Source organism: Parambassis ranga, chromosome 19, assembly GCF_900634625.1.
Source record: "Parambassis ranga chromosome 19, fParRan2.1, whole genome shotgun sequence".
NCBI lineage: Eukaryota > Metazoa > Chordata > Actinopteri > Ambassidae > Parambassis > Parambassis ranga.
Window position 1 is genome coordinate 20086913 of NC_041039.1, and position 18918 is coordinate 20105830.

At 42.4% G+C, this 18918-nt stretch overlaps 1 protein-coding gene across 3 annotated transcripts in view; it reads right to left on the reverse strand.

Annotated features, from left to right (window-relative positions):
• Positions 1-4371: 4371 nt before the first annotated feature.
• The window catches only part of LOC114452391 (cGMP-inhibited 3',5'-cyclic phosphodiesterase A-like), a 58887-nt gene continuing 44340 nt past the window's right edge, over positions 4372-18918 (reverse strand). For 2 of the 3 annotated variants that reach the window (XM_028431677.1, XM_028431676.1), the window contains 10 exons: positions 14887-14960; positions 14109-14260; positions 13873-14010; positions 13575-13686; positions 13228-13341; positions 12439-12638; positions 11820-12023; positions 10730-10891; positions 8261-8519; positions 4372-8183 (listed from right to left, as the gene is read on the reverse strand). In XM_028431677.1, the coding sequence (XP_028287478.1) occupies positions 7885-8183; positions 8261-8519; positions 10730-10891; positions 11820-12023; positions 12439-12638; positions 13228-13341; positions 13575-13686; positions 13873-14010; positions 14109-14260; positions 14887-14960 (1714 nt within the window). In that variant the 3' untranslated portion in view covers positions 4372-7884. The remainder of the gene's footprint in view (positions 8184-8260; positions 8520-10729; positions 10892-11819; positions 12024-12438; positions 12639-13227; positions 13342-13574; positions 13687-13872; positions 14011-14108; positions 14261-14886; positions 14961-18918) is intronic. The other variant, XR_003672257.1, reaches the window with a different exon arrangement.

Below are 18918 nucleotides of genomic sequence, written 5' to 3' on the forward strand. Positions count from 1 at the left end.
AGCAGCAGTGTAAACTATATACCGACCTGCGCACATGTTTGTTACAGGAGGAATACAGGCTGCATACAATAGAAGGAGGAGTTCTGTCTGTTCCACAGGATGAAAGAAACTACAAAACAAAACCACCGATCAGTTTGTTTTGTGGCATGTGAGAGGCTGACATGCCCTGTTCACACTCTCACATGCTTCTCTCTGTCAAACTGAGGGGGAAGACTGTCCATTCATGTGGCCGTGCACGAGGAGGGGTGAATGGAAATTAAAAGTCTGTTGTCTGATAGCAGGAGTAGCCATCCTCCATGACTGGAGCTATATAAACTGAATATCTGAGTGGATATTCCGCCTCTTTAAACCCACAGGATCAGAACATAAACAACGAGCTGACCTGAGAATTCATAATAATCATAATCACACTATAGCTACACCAGAAACTTCAGCGAGGATTTAAAGAATGAGCCGTCACGTGATCTCTGCTGAAAGCACGTGCACTCAGGTTAATTAATCAATGATTATTGAGTGAGCTTTCGCTGGATTCGGAGAATCCCCCCGCTGTTTGCACACACACACACACGGACGCGTGCACTGCAGCAGTTATGCTTCCCTGACACCACGATGCTTTCTGTCACTTCAGTCTGCAGCGATCCGACATTAGGCGAGCTGCCAAGTCACTCAACACCATAATGCATAAATGCAAAAGCAACTAATGTCCACAACTCGGAACACGTCATGATACTTACCCAACTCGGAGCAGCGCAGCTTTCAGCGGTGACGGGAGGAGCGCCTCGTTATTAAAACACAGAGAGCGGACTGGTTCATGGAAAGCCCTCAGCCGTCTGAAGCGATCCTCTCCTCATTGAGTCACCTCACCTCACACACTGTGCCTGCTCCACGGCAAAGACGAAAAAGACGCGGTTGGGAATGAGCGCCGTGTTCACTGTGAAGCGCACATGATGCGCTACAGAAAGCTGAAAGAACTAGTTGTTGCCTCAGCATGCGCCTCCGTGTCACTGCGCTCCGGCCGGCAAGCTGCGGGCGGCCGAACACACCGCAAACATCCTCAGGGTGTCCGCAAACACAACGACGCGCTGTTCCGATCACAGCGACTAATCGATTAAACCTGTGGCGTGTTGTGACGTTCATTCACCAGATGATCTGCAGCTCCCACCCCCCACCTCCACCCCCCCAAAACAACACGCGTGGACTGCTCCACTCACGCCCCCCCACAGTCTAATAATCAAAAATACGCAAAAGCAGTTCATGCACATTTTTCTCTTACAGCATCCTGGATACAGCGCTTCGTGTTGTCAACTTTATTACAGTCAGATGTAGACGTGGTGTAGTGCATGTACTCACTCGCATGTGAAATGAAATCAACTCTCCTGCGTCATGCAGGACTCAATTATTCTATGCAGATACTAAGAGATGCTGCAGATTTTCATGCTCATCCATCCTAAAATATTGTGAGCACAAACACTGTCTGCACTGACTTCATGGAAAATTCTATTTTTCAATTTAATAAGCAGAAAAACTTTGCTAGATAAAAAGCAGTGGAATTTAAAAATGATTTATTACCCTCAACCAATAAGTCCAAAGTTTGAAGCAACATCCTCCGTCTGCCTCATTAAAATTAGTCACTAAGGCCGCACAGCAGACGCAAATAGTAAAGATTCAATCAGCTTTCCAAATTGAATTCACTTTTTGTTTTTTTTTGCCTGAAAGTCAAATGGACAATTCCCTGAACTTCTTTTGACCCAAGACCATTCAAAAATGTCACTGCTGCTGTCATAAATGGGCTGTTGTGTTGGAGGAAAAACACCCACATTAACAGCTAGTTCAAGTTTGTCTTCAGTGTTTGTGCCCCAATTAATATACATCATTAGATAAGGTCATAATTCCCCCCCCCCTTTGAGCCCATCACGGGCACACCAGGGGGTCAGATGTTTTCTCTCTGTTGCCATGGGGATAACTGGGCTACACAGGTTACAGCACACCTTGCTCTGAACATGTCAGAGACTGGCCTCCATAGATTCACTGGTATGTTCACCTGCAGAATTGGCGAATGCTCTGCTAATGTCTGCCCTCTAATTTAATCTCAGTTCTCACAGCTGGTGCCAGGCAGAAAGGGCACTCGCATGCTGCGTGATGGATAATTGGTTTACAGAAAGGATGGGTATGATTGTGCTGTTTGTTTCAATCAGTGAGTGTTTACTGTGCCAGGCCCACAGGAGTAGACACAAAAATTGCAATTTTAAAACTATGGACCGACACCAAATCTGACCTGTGTCATGGTGCCGATTAGAAGCAACACCTTCAAATGTTGTATTCTGAATCATGCTGGGAGACAGCGGCTTCGCACTGCTGTTGCCAGCTCGTCTTTGTGGATCTCTTTCTTTGATAAGCGGACAACTGCACCAAAGCTGAAGACCACTTTTTTTTACAAGAGGCAGTTTTCGATTACCTGCAACTGAAACAACACAAATGATATAGACTTCATGCCCAGTCCCTCATCAGTATTCCAGTATTGCTGTTGAATCCTCAGTACAAGCACTTTATTGTGACAAGAGATACAAAATGTGCTGCCTGTGTATTATTGTGTTTGAAACATTCTAAAAATGATACTACTTGAGTAGGGTCAAATAAGAAGCACTTAACTGCATTTACTGCTGTGAAAAGTCATTATCCAAAACCTTTAAAGAGCTGTATGTCAATGTCAAGAGCACTGAGCAAAAACATGAGTTTTGATGAATCAGAAATCTTGTCAGTGTCCTGGCATAAACACATAAATGCCTGAGTAGGTTTATTTTACACTGACAAAAAGAGCATACATTTGTCCTGACCAGCATACATTATATTGCCAAAAGTATTCACTCATCCATCCAAACAGTTGTACTCAGGTGTTCCTATCACTTCCGTTCAGGTGTATAAACTCAAGCACGTCACCATGCAGACTGCTCCTACAAACATTTGTAAAAGAATGGTCTGCTCTCAGGGGCTCTGTCAATTCCAGTGTGGCGCTGTGATGGGGTGCCACCTGTGGAAAGTGGAAGCGAGTAGGAACGACAGCCATTCAGCCATGAAGTGGTAGGCCGTGCAAAATGACAGTGGGGTCAGCAAACGCTGAGACGCAGAGGTCGCCAACTTTCTGCAGAGTCACTACAGTCGCTACAGACCTCCAAACTTCATGTGGCCTTCAGATCAGCTCAAGATCCATGGCCGAGCAGCTGCATCCAAGCCATACATCACCAAGTGCAACGCAAGGCATCGGATGCCATGGTGTGATGCATGCCGCCACTGGACTTCTAGTGATGCTTTGGACTCTAGAGCAGTGAAGACGCGTTCTCTGGAGTGACGAAACGCGCTTATCCATCTGGCAATCTGATGAACGAGTCTGGGTTTGGCGGGTACCAGGAGAACGGGGTACTTGTCTGACTGCACTGTGCCAAGTGAGAAGTCTGGTGGAAGGGACATTATGGTGTGGGCTTGTTTTTTAGAAGCTGGGTTTGGCCCCCTAGTTCCAGTTGAAGGAACTCTGAATGCTTCAGCACACCAAAAGATTTTGGACAATTCCATTCTTCCAACTTTGTGGGAACAGTTTGGGGATGGCCCCCTGCCTGTTCCAACATGACTGCGCACCAGTGCACAAAGCAAGGTCCATGAGGACATGGATGGGCGAGTTTGGTGTGGAAGAACTTGACTGGCCTGCACAGAGTCCAGATAGAACACCTTTGGGAAGAGTTAAGAGTGAAGACTGAGACTGTGGCCTTCTTGTCCAACATCAGCGTCTGACCTCACAAATGAGCTTCTGGAAGGATGGTCAAAAATTCCCATAAACACAAAAATGCTAAAACTGCGTGCAAAGACTTCCCACAATAGTTGAAGCTGCCAATAGATTAAGAATAAGATGTTAATTACATTCGTATGCGCAAAAAGGCAGATGAGCGAATACTGTTGGGAATATAGTGCATTTAATATGCTGGTTCAAACATCTGGAAAACACCCCCCAATGTTATAATTTCCAGCTGATGATGGTCAGTATACAAGGACAAATGTCTCCCATTTGCAACAAGCTTCTCTGCCATTTTCTCAACTTAGTGATGAGTCCCCAGGCTGGGGACCCATCCACACAAACACAATATGGTGCCTTTAAAAAAAAAAAAATCGACCCATCAATCGCTGTCGTCTCTCCGCGCTGAGGACAGATTCAATAAACACAACGCTGACACAATAATACCACAGAAATTGTAATCTTGTAATTCAATGTATTCACATTACGACATCCACATGGTTCAGTTCGTGACAACGTCTAATGATCTTCAAATATATTCACTGTATGATACATAATACCAATATAGGCACTTCCAGTAAGTCTGGCAATATTGAAGCTACAGTATAGTGTCTAAATTACAAAATGGTAAAAATAAATAATGTATATCTAAAAGAGTTTTTGTAGTTTTAAAATTTCTTTACTGTACAGCATATATGTATATTGTACAAAATGGAGCATCGACCTGCAAAGTAATTCATTATTTTTAACGTTCACAAATACTGTGTATTTGGACATGTTCCCTCTTAGTACATGTGGTAAGTGCAAGGTACTAGTGAGAAGAAAGCATATAATTATTTAATCATGTGTCAACTATATAAAAATACTCATCTCATTTTGTTTACACAATTGTAAAGCTTGTTTGGTTCCCATGGTTACAGTTATTTTATATGTACACATCTAAGTGTGAATAAGCATGACAGTCAAATAAAAAATAAAAAAAATAAAAACATCAAAATAAAATAAAGACAGGTTTGAAATGTGTATGCTGTCCACTCTAAAATAATAATAATAATGTAATTAAATAATGTGACGGGCAACAGACTAACACAGTGGATAGAACCCAGTTGAAGATGGGAGAGCGTTGTGCGATGATGAATGCTCCACTGCTTTTTTTGCCAGTGAGCCCATAAGCAGCGTGCGGATCAAAGAGGAAGCGCTAGGGAGAAAATATGCCATAGGACCTTCTGTGAATAATAATAATATCAACTGAGTATCTGTGAAGAATGACTGCATTGGTTTGCCATTCGTTACCTCGCCCCTTTCCCTCTTGCCTGTAACAGCACAAAAAACAGGACAGGAGGTGATCGAAGAATCCAAATACAGACATTCTGTTGTTCCTGCATATACCCTGTACACCACACAGGGTATATGCATTCACAAAGCAGGAGTTTTGATGTAATTTTACAACTTATACAATACAAACTGCGGAGTGGAGATTACATCATAGCAGTGATAGCAGTGTTTCCAATTGTGGACCACTTTAGTTGAGATGTCTGTATGGCGATGAAGAGCTTTGCTACTTAACATCAAAAGCTAGAATAAAATGTGCCCGTTGTGTGCATTATGATGATTATAGCTCGTTAGGCATTAGAGGCATCAACAAACAGAGGAGTCCATGCACACTGTATATAATGGGCGAGGTAACGAATGATCATTACAGGCCAAAACTTGCTCTGATTCAGTGGCTTCTAACAATGGTCGGATGTATGGCTTGGGGTATGTTTGTGTACTGCCTTGCTAATCAGTAGGTCAACCAATTATTGAGTTTGTGTTAGCGAAAGCAGTAAACAAGGCAAAGTGGAATGCTCCATACACTGCAGCCAGGAGCACTGTGTGGCTGCAGAATATGTTAATGCAGAATCTGCAAGGCTACGGGGACATGATGTTCTATACCTGTATCCTACAATATAATCCTACAAACAGGCTGACGTGTGCGCTGCTCTCCATTCTGGGGATCATTTTAAATGAATGAGAAGAGAGCAGCAGTGCAGCAACAGCCGCAGATACCAGCCCATCAGAGACTCCAATATACATGTAGGTCATGAGAATGCGACAAGATTAGCATTAGATAATTCATTACATATGGCGTCACTGCACTTGTGACAGAATGTTGACCCACAAACACAGTGTAGAGCACTTATTCAACACAAGATCTGCTTCTTAGACATGGCTTCCTAGCCATCTTTTGTCAATGAATGAACAAATGGTTGCATATGCAAATGAGACCTTTTTGCATCTTACTTTTTTGAGCTGCGGCGCTGTTGGAATTGTAATTTGTTTGCATTTCCTATCGTATGACATCAGGTGTTAATAGTACACATAAAATTACATATTCTGCAGCCATTACATTAATATTGAAGCCTCTGCAGTGGTGATTAATAACAACATTATTTTGGCTTTCATTACCTAGACCATTCTTGCTGTAAGAGTATTTTTGTGGACAGGTCATGTGACAACTGAAATAGTTTTTCATTCATTTCATTTTTTTTTTAAACGCTTTTTTTAGGGTAATGTTTCATGTATTTATCTATCTGTAGCATCATCAGCATTCTTAGCTCTCGCCTGCTCTGAACTGTAAGAGAATGAATGTCTCCCTGAGGTTCCAGAGGAGGAATCAGAAAGATGCACTGCACAAAGATCACAGGGAAGGATGGAGGAGAGTTCAGCCTTGCAGCTTTTTTGTGAGTAGATTACAAACAAGCTTACAGATATTTAGTTTGAATTAAAACAGTTGAGGTTTTCCTGAGGGTTAAAGGTCAGCATCATTTGCAGGTTTTTTATATAATGAGGAAGTGTAGAGTAATAATACAGCTCACTGAGTCAAAACACAAAGTCTCAGAGTCATTAATCGATAGGAAAGATAATGTCGGTATGCTTCTTTAGGGCCGTTTACTATCTAGATTTAGGCATTTCATTAGTGGGCCCTGAACTGAACGGAGATCCATGAGAAATGAGTGAACAAATAAATGACTCAATAAGTAATATTTATTCAGCCATATATATGGCAGGTTGCCTCACATGGTGTCAAATTTGACACTTATTTTTGAGTCATTTATTTGTGATTTGAGAAGTTCCCATCCTCAGTATGGTGGTGGTGTCATAGTCCAACAACCCACCGACGCATGTCACAGGTCTCTTGGGATCAAGGAGCTATATTTATCTTTATGTATGGTGAGTAACTAGGTGACACAGGTCTCTTGGGATCAAGGAGCTATATTTATCTTTATGTATGGTGAGTAACTAGGTGACACAGGTCTCTTGGGATCAAGGAGCTATATTTATCTTTATGTATGGTGAGTAACTATGTTTTGGATTATTTGAATTATGTGAAATGTCGCACGTTTTGCAGAGTTACTGTGCATATGAGTGCATTCATTAGAACACACAGAAAGTATAAGCAGTCTCTAAGTCACGACTAATACAGCTCCACTTAACTTAAGTACTAAATTTGGCAGCAAATGCAAAATATATTACGTGTAAATATTTGTTTTTGTGTGCTAAAGCCCATGGGTGAGTGATTCATTTTGTCAAGAAGTTGAAAGGAAAAAAATTACCCCCTTACTTGTTTGACTCCCTTTATATTCCATGTACAAAAAAAAAAAAAAAAACATACTGTGAGACCTCAAAAATGCTAAAATTGAAACACAAGTACAAGTAACTGTGATGTCTATATAACTGCATTCAGAAAATATCTATGTATAAATTGGCAGCAGTTTTCTGCAGTCCTGTGTAACCATTCTAGATCGAAGCCGGTGCAACCAGCGTTCTTCTTCTCTTGACAGTAGCAAAAGAGTCTGTATCCCAAAGTACACAAATAATCCCGTATTGCAATATGGAAAGCTCCTTAAAATGTTTGCTGAGACCCCATATTCAGATAAAATGTGTAAAGCACAAATATTCCCACCCTGTTGTTTTCTGTATAGGCACACTTTTCCCAATCATCTACAGTGTTGTGTCTAAGTGATGTGCTGGCAGAAACAGGAGTCAGTTGATAGGATAACAATAAGTAATACTTCTTCACATCCGCTTCCTGACTGATGCCATGTTTCCCATCGGCAGTTTCATTTTGGGTCCCCCTCCTCTAGAGGTTTAGAGTCTTCCCTCAGAGACCACTCAGGTTCTTCCACTTCCTCCTCTGGATCCTCTCCTTCTACCAGCTCCTCTCTGCTGCCTGACTCCTCTTCCTCCTCATGAATAGCCAGAATTGGCTCAGCTACATTGTTTAAATGGACTGACTCTGCTCCTTGCCCTTGTTTCGAGGCATCCTCTGCTATCACCTTTTTCCACATCTCATGGTTTTCCAGCAAGTGCTGAGTGATCTGGCAAAAGACTTTTCTCCTCTTCTTGGGAGCTGCTTTCTCTGTAAGGAAAAAAAAATATCTTCACACTCTAAGCAACATGTTTCTGATCTGTTTTATTTTAGACTTTTGTTCTTACGTGATGCTTCTGAGCTGGTAGAAGTGTCCTCCTCTGCTGTATCCTCCTCATCCTCCTCCTCATTTTCCACAATCGCTGGCTCATCCATCTCTGGGTTTGGTTCCACCCATCTTCCAGGCATAAGGCAGGCCGAGTCGTAGGAGTTGCACAGCGGCCCAACAATGTGCGTGATGAACGATTCTTGGAGTTTGGCCAGCTGAGGTGCCGCTCGATCCATGAAGGGGCTGATTGGAAGGCCAAGGCTGGCTTCCTCATCACCCTACATTATAAAGCATGAGCCACATTAATGAATAGCAAAGCACGGCATGATTCACATCTCACCACATACTGAGACTTGGTGTTAACTTCAAATTTCTTTTGACCTGAACTCTCCACTTGGAACTTAGAGAGCATCTGTCCACTTTGTTAATGCGTCAGCCCACAGCCCAGCTTGGTTGTTATGGTTTTTTTGAAGCACCAGCAACACTAGCTAGCCTGCTAATACATACTTCTATTCATGTGACTTGTTGGAGATGACTGAAAGAAGACACAGATGTGAAGTTACCGCTTGGTAACAGACTGGTATATGTACCAACATAGTATAATTTTGGTGCCTTTTAACAATTCATTTACAGTCGTATCACTGATTCTATCAGAACCAAATCAAATCACAACCAAATCTATCATTTGAAATGAGTCCAAACTGTCAACGAAAGTCATTTCCACAAAGGCCTAAAGAAAAGCACAGCATGCATGCTATCTGTGACGTCTGTATAGATGGGGAATGAACATCAGCTATAGCAAGGTTTCCTAGTTGCCTTGGTAACTGACCAAAAGAGTCATCCCATACACTACACAGAAGAATGCCTCTGCCCCTGCGGTGAAACAAGACACTAATGTAAAGCACAATGAGATTCATCGAAAGATTGGATGTCAGATGGACCTGCACTTTGATGGAGCTTCCTAACATCTGACGTAAATGATGGTGAGAAAAAAAAAAAACACAAGAGGGGGATGATCTTGTTATCACCATGGTTACATGATAAACATGATAGATGTTATGAAACAGGTGGCAAGGTGTATTCTGACAAAGTGAATACAATTTGGGAAAAGACTTATAAAATCCTGTTTCATACCTCTTTATCAGTTTCAACTTCATCTTCAAGGATACGTCGAAATGTTTTCATGACTTGCATTTGCACCTGTGTATGCTGTGTATAAATGGCTTTGTTGTGTATGTATTGTATGTGTGTTTATGTTGACAGCTTAACCTGAATGACAGTTTCCTGGGTGCCCTGTGTGTGTGTCACTACATGCAGCAGCACTAAAACTACTGAAAGACAGAAGAGTGTTTGTTATGTGGAGCTCCTGCGCTCTGCTGCCCCCCCACCCATCACACACACACACACACTGAGCTCAGGGAGGCTCGGAAACAAGCAGGCTGTGTCACCTAGTTGAAGTAGCAGGGTACATAAAGGCTTGAACATATTCTGCTTGACCCAGAGGCAATTAGCGGAGATTAACAGCCATTCAGTGCCAGGAGGACATAGTGTAACAAAGGTCAGTGAAAGGGGGCTGGGTGGGGGGCGGGTTGGAGTTGGAGGATTTGTTTTCGGCTGCAGCACTGTATATAAAAATGAGGCCACTATTATGCTTGAATTCAGTACATGATGCACATACAGCACATGTGAAACACTAACAGCATAAACCACAAAACACTTTTGCCCCTGGCTTCTATGTCAATACTGTGTACATATGTAAATGAAAAAATAACAATAGAAACATTCAACTTCACAAAATAGCAGCTCTCAAAGGGAGCACTGCTGTTTCTATCTGTCTATGTCAGGCAGGGATTGAATGAAAAATGAATTAAAGGGAACAAAATCAATCATGCCTGAAGACCACAGGTCTACACAGAGGACAGTGTTTCAGACTCTTTGCTGATTGCTATGGGTTTCAAAACGACTTACCATATCCATAGCACCATATCAGAATATGTTATGAACATCACATATAAACTACACATGTTTTAAGTATCTCCCACACCATGCTGGAGGCAGCCGTAACTTTATCATCATAAAGAATCAGACAGGTGTGAGCAGGCCAGGTCAACTGTTTATATTTCTGCTGTCATCTGCAGTAACCACGGTGAACTTACGCGTATTCATGTTTAATTATTTGGTTGGGGTGTAAGTATTTGCATCCCATGAGTTGTGTTTTAGCTCTCTCAGCCTATGTGCAGGGGAGGTGGTGGAGAAGCAAGCCTCTGTTTTTAATTATTTAGATTCAATTGTCACATTTATTTTCTAATTATCTTCAATAATCTTTTTGTTTCTCAAAATCAACAATGCAGATGTTATGAAAAACAATTTTCGCTATTGCAACTACTGTATTGCTTATCCCACCACACAGGTGTTTATGTTGTTGTTTCCATATCTGCACACAAACATGGTACATTGATGTCTTGTTTAGCAAATTCTGAGGAGGCACCTGTTCATAGAACTCGTTGACGATGCCCTCTGTCCACTGCAGATGCAGATCCTTGCACTTCAGAGGCCCATTGATGTCGGCCAGTTTAATGCACATCTGGCAGACGAGCAACCTGTCGTTCTCATTGGACCAGTCGATACCTGTAGATGGATCATCGCCCACCTGCAGGATCAACAGATATGTTAACACTTGTGAAAAGACACAGCATGTGAGGTGTGAAGATATTCCCATGCTTTACTACTAAATCTAAAAGGTACGGAGAATGAAATGAAGAACATGAACAGCTTCTTTACTTGTGATTAAATGATGATTTGTTATAAACATTAAAACCATAATGCTTTAAAACTGTATTATTGTGCACAGTTTCTCTGATACCACACACACATCAACATACTTCTAGGGTCAAGGCCAGCAATGAAACACACAAGTTAATCTGTGAATGAATGAATTAATAAGTGAATGAATTCCTCAGTATTTCTATCTATGCTTAATGAGTGTCAGATCTGGAGTTACTCAGGAAGCCGGGAAGATCAAGTGCGAAAACTCGATGGATACTTCAGAGAAGACTAATTTGCTTCCAGGAAGAGCCGAGCAGGGAAGCTGGGAAGATCAAGTGCAAAAACTCGATGGATACTTCAGAGAAGACTAATTTGCTTCCAGGAAGAGCCGAGCAGGGTACTGTGAGAGACGTTGCTGTTACATTGGCTGCCAAGCCAGCAGGCTCAATGATAGCTGACAGGCCCTGGCCATACAGCACCACCACTGTAGTAATACTCACAATGGAAAAACCCTCAAGTCCAAAGCCAACATTTTGTCTTAAGTTCACGAAAAGCTGCAGGGTGCTTTGTGTTGTTGACTTGAGGAGTCCAGTTCCACAAAAAACACCAGACTTTCCATGAAACCTATGATTATATTAAAAAACCTGTGGTACTTCTAGAGAACACTTGACTTAAAAACAAAATGTTTCACTTTCAATTTGAAGATACATCTCCCGCCAATGTTAAACATTTCGTCACATCGTGATGAGAATCACTTACAATACCCATAACCCTTTCCAGCATCTCAATGCAAAACAATACAAAGTCCATACCTTAGCATTGAATTCAGCCAGGAAGTCAAAGTGCTTCTTCAGGTCTGTGGCCAGTATGGCCTCAATGACCAGGAAACGGAAACGTTTAAACTCCACATGGTCTAGGTTGACCAGGAAGTTGTACTCTGGCTGTGACATAAAGAGGTTCCAGGCTGAGGCAGCATGGTGGTTCTCCAGAACTGAACGATCGTTGTAGAGCACCGCCTGCAAGACAAACATACACACACACACACACACACACACACACACTTCAAATTAACAAGTACAAGAGTGGGTAAAAAGATTAGACAATACGAGGTAATTCCAAAGTTGTAACAAGCAATAAGAATAAAATAGACTCCATCTTTAATCATCACAACACCCTCTTCACTTAAATTTAAGAGATATTCTAAGACTACAAACAAACAAGCCTAAGCTTGTGATCTGTCAGCATCTGACAAGCATTAAGGAGTTCTAACTGCTGGTTTTCTGATTACACCGTGAATGACTGGTGATTCGTGTCAGCTTTGCCAGCGCAGTTTGGCAGTGAGATAGACCAATCAAATTATCATTCTGCTGATTACAAAGGAACACTAAGCAGGCAACAAACATCTTATTTTGTTCAGTGTTCAGCGCGTACCTGTGGGGCGCTGGTGGCCACGAGGAAAGCGTTTGTCCTCCCTGGGTGATCGTAGTCGTGCATTGCAGCAGCCACATAAAGGGCCATGAGTTCCAGAGCAGGTATGAGGCCTGACAGGCAGCCATAACCATCTTCTGACACAGTGTAGGTCTTTGAAACCAGGAAGCCCATATGACTGTGTGTTATCCCACTGTCAGAGTCTAGCCGCAAGGAAGCAGACAAAGTAAGGAGGTTGAGGAGCCGGGTGGCAAAATTTACACAACACACATACTGTACTTTCATGTGCACATAGATGCACTTTGGAAGACACACATACACACACACACACAGACACCCACACTTGAACATTCAAATCCACTTATATGTGGATCAAAGGGATGGCCCTAGTAAGGCATACAAATGAGGTTATGGAAATATGGGTAAGAGGGAATTCTAATCTGCCCACAATTTCATGCTCCTCTAGACTTCAAATAGTGTTTGGTACGTAATGCAAGTGCCAAAAGCCTGAGTTAGATAAGACAAACTGTGAGTAGGATAAGAGCACACATTCCTGCAGGTTTGATGCACTGACGTTAATGGGATAGCTCTCAGAGAAGCTACAGGGAGATGAGCAAATCTAAAAACATATAATGTCCTACATAGAAACTCTTTACTGCCCTCAATCGCTTCTCAAAAGTGAGAAGTAACAGCAACAACTATAAACACGCTTTTATGGACAGATGGCTTCACTGTACACTCCAGCATCCCCAGCATGCTAACATCTGCAAAGACGTACTGTAGGAGACGTACCTGAGTCACTGGCAGAGCCGTGGTCTGTAATGAGGCTGGGTAGACCCGGCACAGCCTGCGTGGTGAGGTACCAGACTGCATGAAGCACATCTGTGGCATGGACCCTGTTGTGATCTGGGTCAGAAAAGAAAACTGTGTATAATCTTCTCCACCAGGGTGCACTGTTGAGCTGCTTATGTGTCTCATCATAACAGGCAGCATGCAGTCATATAGTAAATGACTAACTAGGGAAAGACTGTGAGACATTTCCCTCTAGTGGCTGTTTTTGTTGTTACAGCTGTAAATATAACTACAGATGAAGAAAAATAAATAGCAAGCAGTTAGAGGGTTAAATGCTCAAAGCTTACATGGTATGTCTCTGTAACCATTCTCAAGGGCATGGAAGTAGTTCATGAATTCTTTTACAGGAATCTTAAAAGTTTCAAACAGGCCAGTGTCTTCAAAGAGCCTGTATGATACCTGAAACACAAACATCAAACTGTCAGTGTGAATGTCACCTGGCAGAGATCAATTACGAATGATCAATTATGTATAATGTAAACATAATCCCACAGAGTATTTAAGAGGATTGTGTTATGTTGGTTTAAGGGCAGCCTCTGTGTTTGTGGTTTACCTCTGAGCTCGATCCCTCTCAGATGTTCTCACCTGACTGAGGATCCGCCCACATTTCCCATTGGTCCTCTCCATCAAGGTGAAGATGGGGAAGTTCCAATTATTTAGCTGACTAGTTAAAGGCTCCAAGTCCTCCATTATTAATGGCTCTGGTGCCAAGATGGGTTTGTCCTGTGAAAGCAGCACATACAAAATACAATGTAAGTTGCTCATCAGAGAGTTATACTGTATCAGGCCCATGGCCCATGAGACAAAATGGCTGGCCTTGCCTCAGGAGGTATTAGTGCATGTAGGATAACATTCTGGGATGGGTTTTTTCCTTCCTCTGTGTCCTCCTGTGTATGTGCTACATCACTGCTGTCACTGTGGTTGGCTTCGTGGGTGCTGTCACAGTCAGATGACACAACCACTTGGTCCTCCGCTAGCAAAAAAGGAAAAACAAAGAGACGTCACACTGCGGCCTAAGGGGGAAAATCCACTGCTAATCTCCTTAAAGTGATGCATATCATCAAGCTTCTTGGGGTGCTGGATTTACTTCTCCACACATATCCACAATCCTTAATCCTGCATTTCTCAAAGTGAAGCTCCCAGAGATCTGATCATTAAGACAGGAGGAAGTTGGATTACTTTCACTCAAAACCAGTCAGGGTGCATTTAAAACTTGGCAGGTTTAGTTTGAATAAAATGATCTCTGGTGTGATCGCTCTGTTAGTGCAGTTCATTTAAACAAGCAGGATGCCATATGAATGCTGGTGCGTGCCAAATGAGACATATATACAAGATATGAATCCATAAAATATCGAAGAGGCATATTTACAGCATACTAGTAAAGACAAGTTTGGTAAGTTTCAGTTCATTTCAGTCATTTTGGTCACAAACAGCTCACCCACATCTCTTTTATTTTGAACCATCTTTTTTATTTAATGCTAAAAATGATTTTATAAACCAGGAAAAGCATAATTTTCTGTTTTGGTCCAAGTGAACAGACCTACAGAGTGGCAGCGGAGTCACTGATACAAAAGAGAGAAATGAAGACTGTGGGCATACCTGATCGTGGTATCCTGTCTCCCTTGTCTATGGAGCCTTCCCCATGGCTCAGTCTGATGTATGGTCTCCCACAACTGTGACAAAAAAAAAGAGATAAAGAGGCATACATTATATTGAACTCTATCATATGCATCTTAAAACTGATGTGTGTTGCTTCTGTAAAATCTCATAAAGCACACCGTGGAAACAGATTGGGAGGCAAAAAAAGCACCCATTATATAAAATCATTAAACTGTAGTGTGCCCGCTCTTTGATATACACATGATGACGTTATTGTTTATTATTATGAAAATGAGTCCACATTATTATTTGTATGACAAAGCAAGCATGTTCCGACTGTTCAATTAAGAGAAAACCCACAGAGGGATACATGTGTGTTTGTAGAAAAACAAAATGTGCATGGCTCTGCTGTCTGTATCTGCGCCAAATAATTGGGAATAAAGCCATTACATCTGTGTTTGATGTCGAACCAGTCAGCAGAAGTTGTGAAAGTGAAAAAAATTCCTACTGTGCTGTCTCCACATGAAACAGACGTCGTACAGATGATTCAAGAAAATAACTCATTAATGGATCTAATGGATGCTCACATTAACACAATACAAAAGGGAATAAACAGCAAAACAAATTCAAAACAGTTGCCTGTCCTGGCGTCATTATAAATTACTCATTAGAAAGGGAGCCCAGCCTTTTTGAGATTAATGTGCGGACAAGTGTCAGGAACAACTTACTGCCAGCCACAGTCTCACAGAGACAGATGAAAAATCCTCACATTTATAAATCAAACAGTAACTGATAGAAAGATCTGGCCTGTGTGACACCGTGGGGGGAGCCTCCCAAGCTTCTCTCAACAGCTGTTCCATGTTTCTCCACTGAGGCCACTGTCAGGCTGTAGGTGGTTCCAATTAAAATACCTCTCCCTAAATGTTGTAAAACCTGCCTTCTCGGAGCAGGAAATGCCTGCCGTTAGAGCATGGTGTCACAGGGAGCACAAAGGGCTGCAGTGTGTGTCTATCTCCTTCTGATAAAGTGTTTCTGGAACACTTTTGAGCCGTACCCACCCAGCATAATGGTCCTGAGGCCCCAAACAAAGGGTGTTCTGTTGTGTTTGCATGGCCAGGTCGGACCACTATGTCTAATGCCTAGCAGGTGTGGAGTATAAAATAGTTTGATAGTTTGGCGGGTGAACAGTTAGTACATTATTATCAGGGGGGTCCGGGCAGGCAGCAGCATTTGGCTTAAAAGGTTTACTTTTAATGAAAGTTGAAGAACTGGCAGACACTTTTCCTATTCTGCTAATGCAGCAAAATAACCTCAGCTACTGACATCGAGCCTTCAGCACAGAATGTAAATAAAGGAGGCCGGCCATTTTCTCTTGAGGAATCTGTCAGTCAGGTATCAAGTGACTTGAGCTTTTATCACAAAAAGCTGAGTAGTTACAGTGGTTAGCAGTGTAGTTACAGTAATTTAACTGTCCCAGTGAGGGGAAGAAATAATACACATTCCAGAATGTATTTGCTTCAGCTCTGTCTACGAGAAATCATTCGTATTAAGAATTTATTTGACTTGAAATCTCCGGGGTGGATTTCAACAGCTGCCTGTAAATATGTTTGTTCCATGAACTGTCTGCATCCTGTCTGCAATCTTTCTGTAACATTTACAAATATCTGTGAGTATTACCACAACAACAGCAAGCAGATAAAACAAGAAACATTTGAGTGAAATCTCAGAAACCCTCCACCACACCAGCCGCCTCACATGTGGAGAGGGCTTGTTATTATGACTGTTTGTGTTTGGTTAGGTTGAGGCAAACAAAACTACTCTGAAGACATTCTCTCAACATTAAACACATGCTACGATGGCGTCATCTCCCATCTGCAACAAGCCTCCCTGCCATTTTTGTTGGCTATGATGGTCATAAAAAACCTGATCTGATGCGTGCATTGACCACCCAGAACAATTCCAACCATAAATGACAGAAATCATGATCATTTTTGGAGGCCTTAACATGCCCCAAAACTCACCAAACTTGGTAGAAAAATCCATTCAAAATTTTGAAATTTACTGACTTTTGAAACGCACATGGAAAAATGGCTCTATAGCGCCCCCTAACCCGTAGCCCCTCTGGCCAGTTTGACACAGGATCATGAAAATTGGCACACATATCACCCCAAGACACACAAAAAAGTCTCTTGGACCCCCCCTCCAGACCCAACAGGAAGTCCGCCATTTTGACTTTTGCGGCCATTTTTTGCCTATTTGTGACCCTGCTACAAAACATTTCACGCCTCACTTACTTCATCCAATTGAGCTGAAATTAACTGTGTCCACTCAGGACACCATAGAGAATAGACACATTCCAAAACTCTTACAAAAGTCTTACGGTGTGGCCGGGGCGTGGCCTCAAAGTTGACCTGTTGAACTGTATCAGTACCACCAACATACTTCATGCAATGTGGACAAACTCTGCTACTGCTATGGACCTGAGTCTGAACAGATATATATGTTAATTTGAAGATACGGTCATAGCGCCACCTACTGGCAACAGGAACCTTCTCTTGTAAACATGTCTTTGTTGTACGTCTCTGGATATGAGAGGACAGGAGAGCATAGGAGATGAGAGGAGAGGAGACAGCGATGGCCCCGCTTTGTAATTATAAGCATCAAAATAAAATTTTTACTGTAACTATGAGTCTTAATCAAGTCCATTGTCCTAAAGCAGTACTTAAACATATCTGCTTACTTGACTCTGAGGCTCTGCCGGCCTCTGCCTGCTACCCTTCCGCTGCAGTTTACTCCCAGATTTTATACTCAACCACTAGCTGCAGGTTGACAGATTACCTTTGGTTCCAAGCCCAAACGGACAGTGTCCAAGCCACGATAAACACAGCAGCTATTATTTCTGCTTCCAGTAATCTACCTACTCTCGAGCCAGATGACGTGAAGAAGATAACAGCACAGTGGTCAGGGGCTGAGGGAAATGGAAGCCATTCAATCCTGCCCTTTTCTTTACCGAGTCTGTCCGATAAAAAGCTGATATTGTTGCTTTGAAGTTGGTGTTATTTCTTCTTAACGCTGTACGTCACTGAAAGCTGACATGATGGAAAAAGGAGGGAGGGAGAAAAAAAAGGAGCCTAATGTCCTAATTAAGATTGCACAGATTTGATGATGGAGGAGAGAGAGAAGGCAATTGAATCCATGTGTTCATTTTCTTCCAGCCTCCCCCCCCCCATGTGCTCTCCTGCTCCTTCCCTATTCCCCCATCAACCTCCATGAGGGCTTATTACATTATCAGTGCTGATCATTGGTGTTTTGTTTTGTGTGTAAATACATATTTTACAGCTGTCTTGGTCAGACACATAACAAAGAGAGTACAAAAATGACAAAAACACTCCCTCCGCTCCCTGAAAAGATTGTGTGATTGGTGCGTTAAAGCTCACTGGAGACAAAATGTGGTTGCTGAAGGCCTCCGAAAAGACTATCCGCAGGTCTGATCCCATCAACAGCAAGTTGTTATCAGTAGACATAGGTGCTGTTAAAGTGTATTTTAGCTAAACACACTTTAACAGCCTCCTTTTTTATTTTTGAATCCAGAGCCAAAAACAGAATTTGAGTTGCTGAGAAGAGACTGTCTGTACTCTTCACTTGTGTCTGCATAACCTGTGCCAGAAGAAGCAGCTGTGTGTGTGCGTGTGTGTTAATTGTGGGGTTCTGGTGACTGGGGAGAGGCCCAGGTGTTTGTTTACACTCACACCACCATAAGTGGCTATAGCTGGGGCCCTGCTGCCGGGCTCGCCTGGGCTTTAACACCAGGCGACAGGCCTTTGTGTACAGAAGCTGCTCAGTGTGCTTACATTTACAGAACTTGTTCAAGTACCACGCTGTCATTGTGCAAACAGACCTAAACAAGCCACTGACAGACGTGGCCCACACAGTTCTTTGGAGGGCTCCACACAAAGCAAACCAGTGCACAGAGTGAAGGGCAGTAAATAATTCAGAAAGGAAGACTGCGGGCTTTGTATATTATGTCAGTTT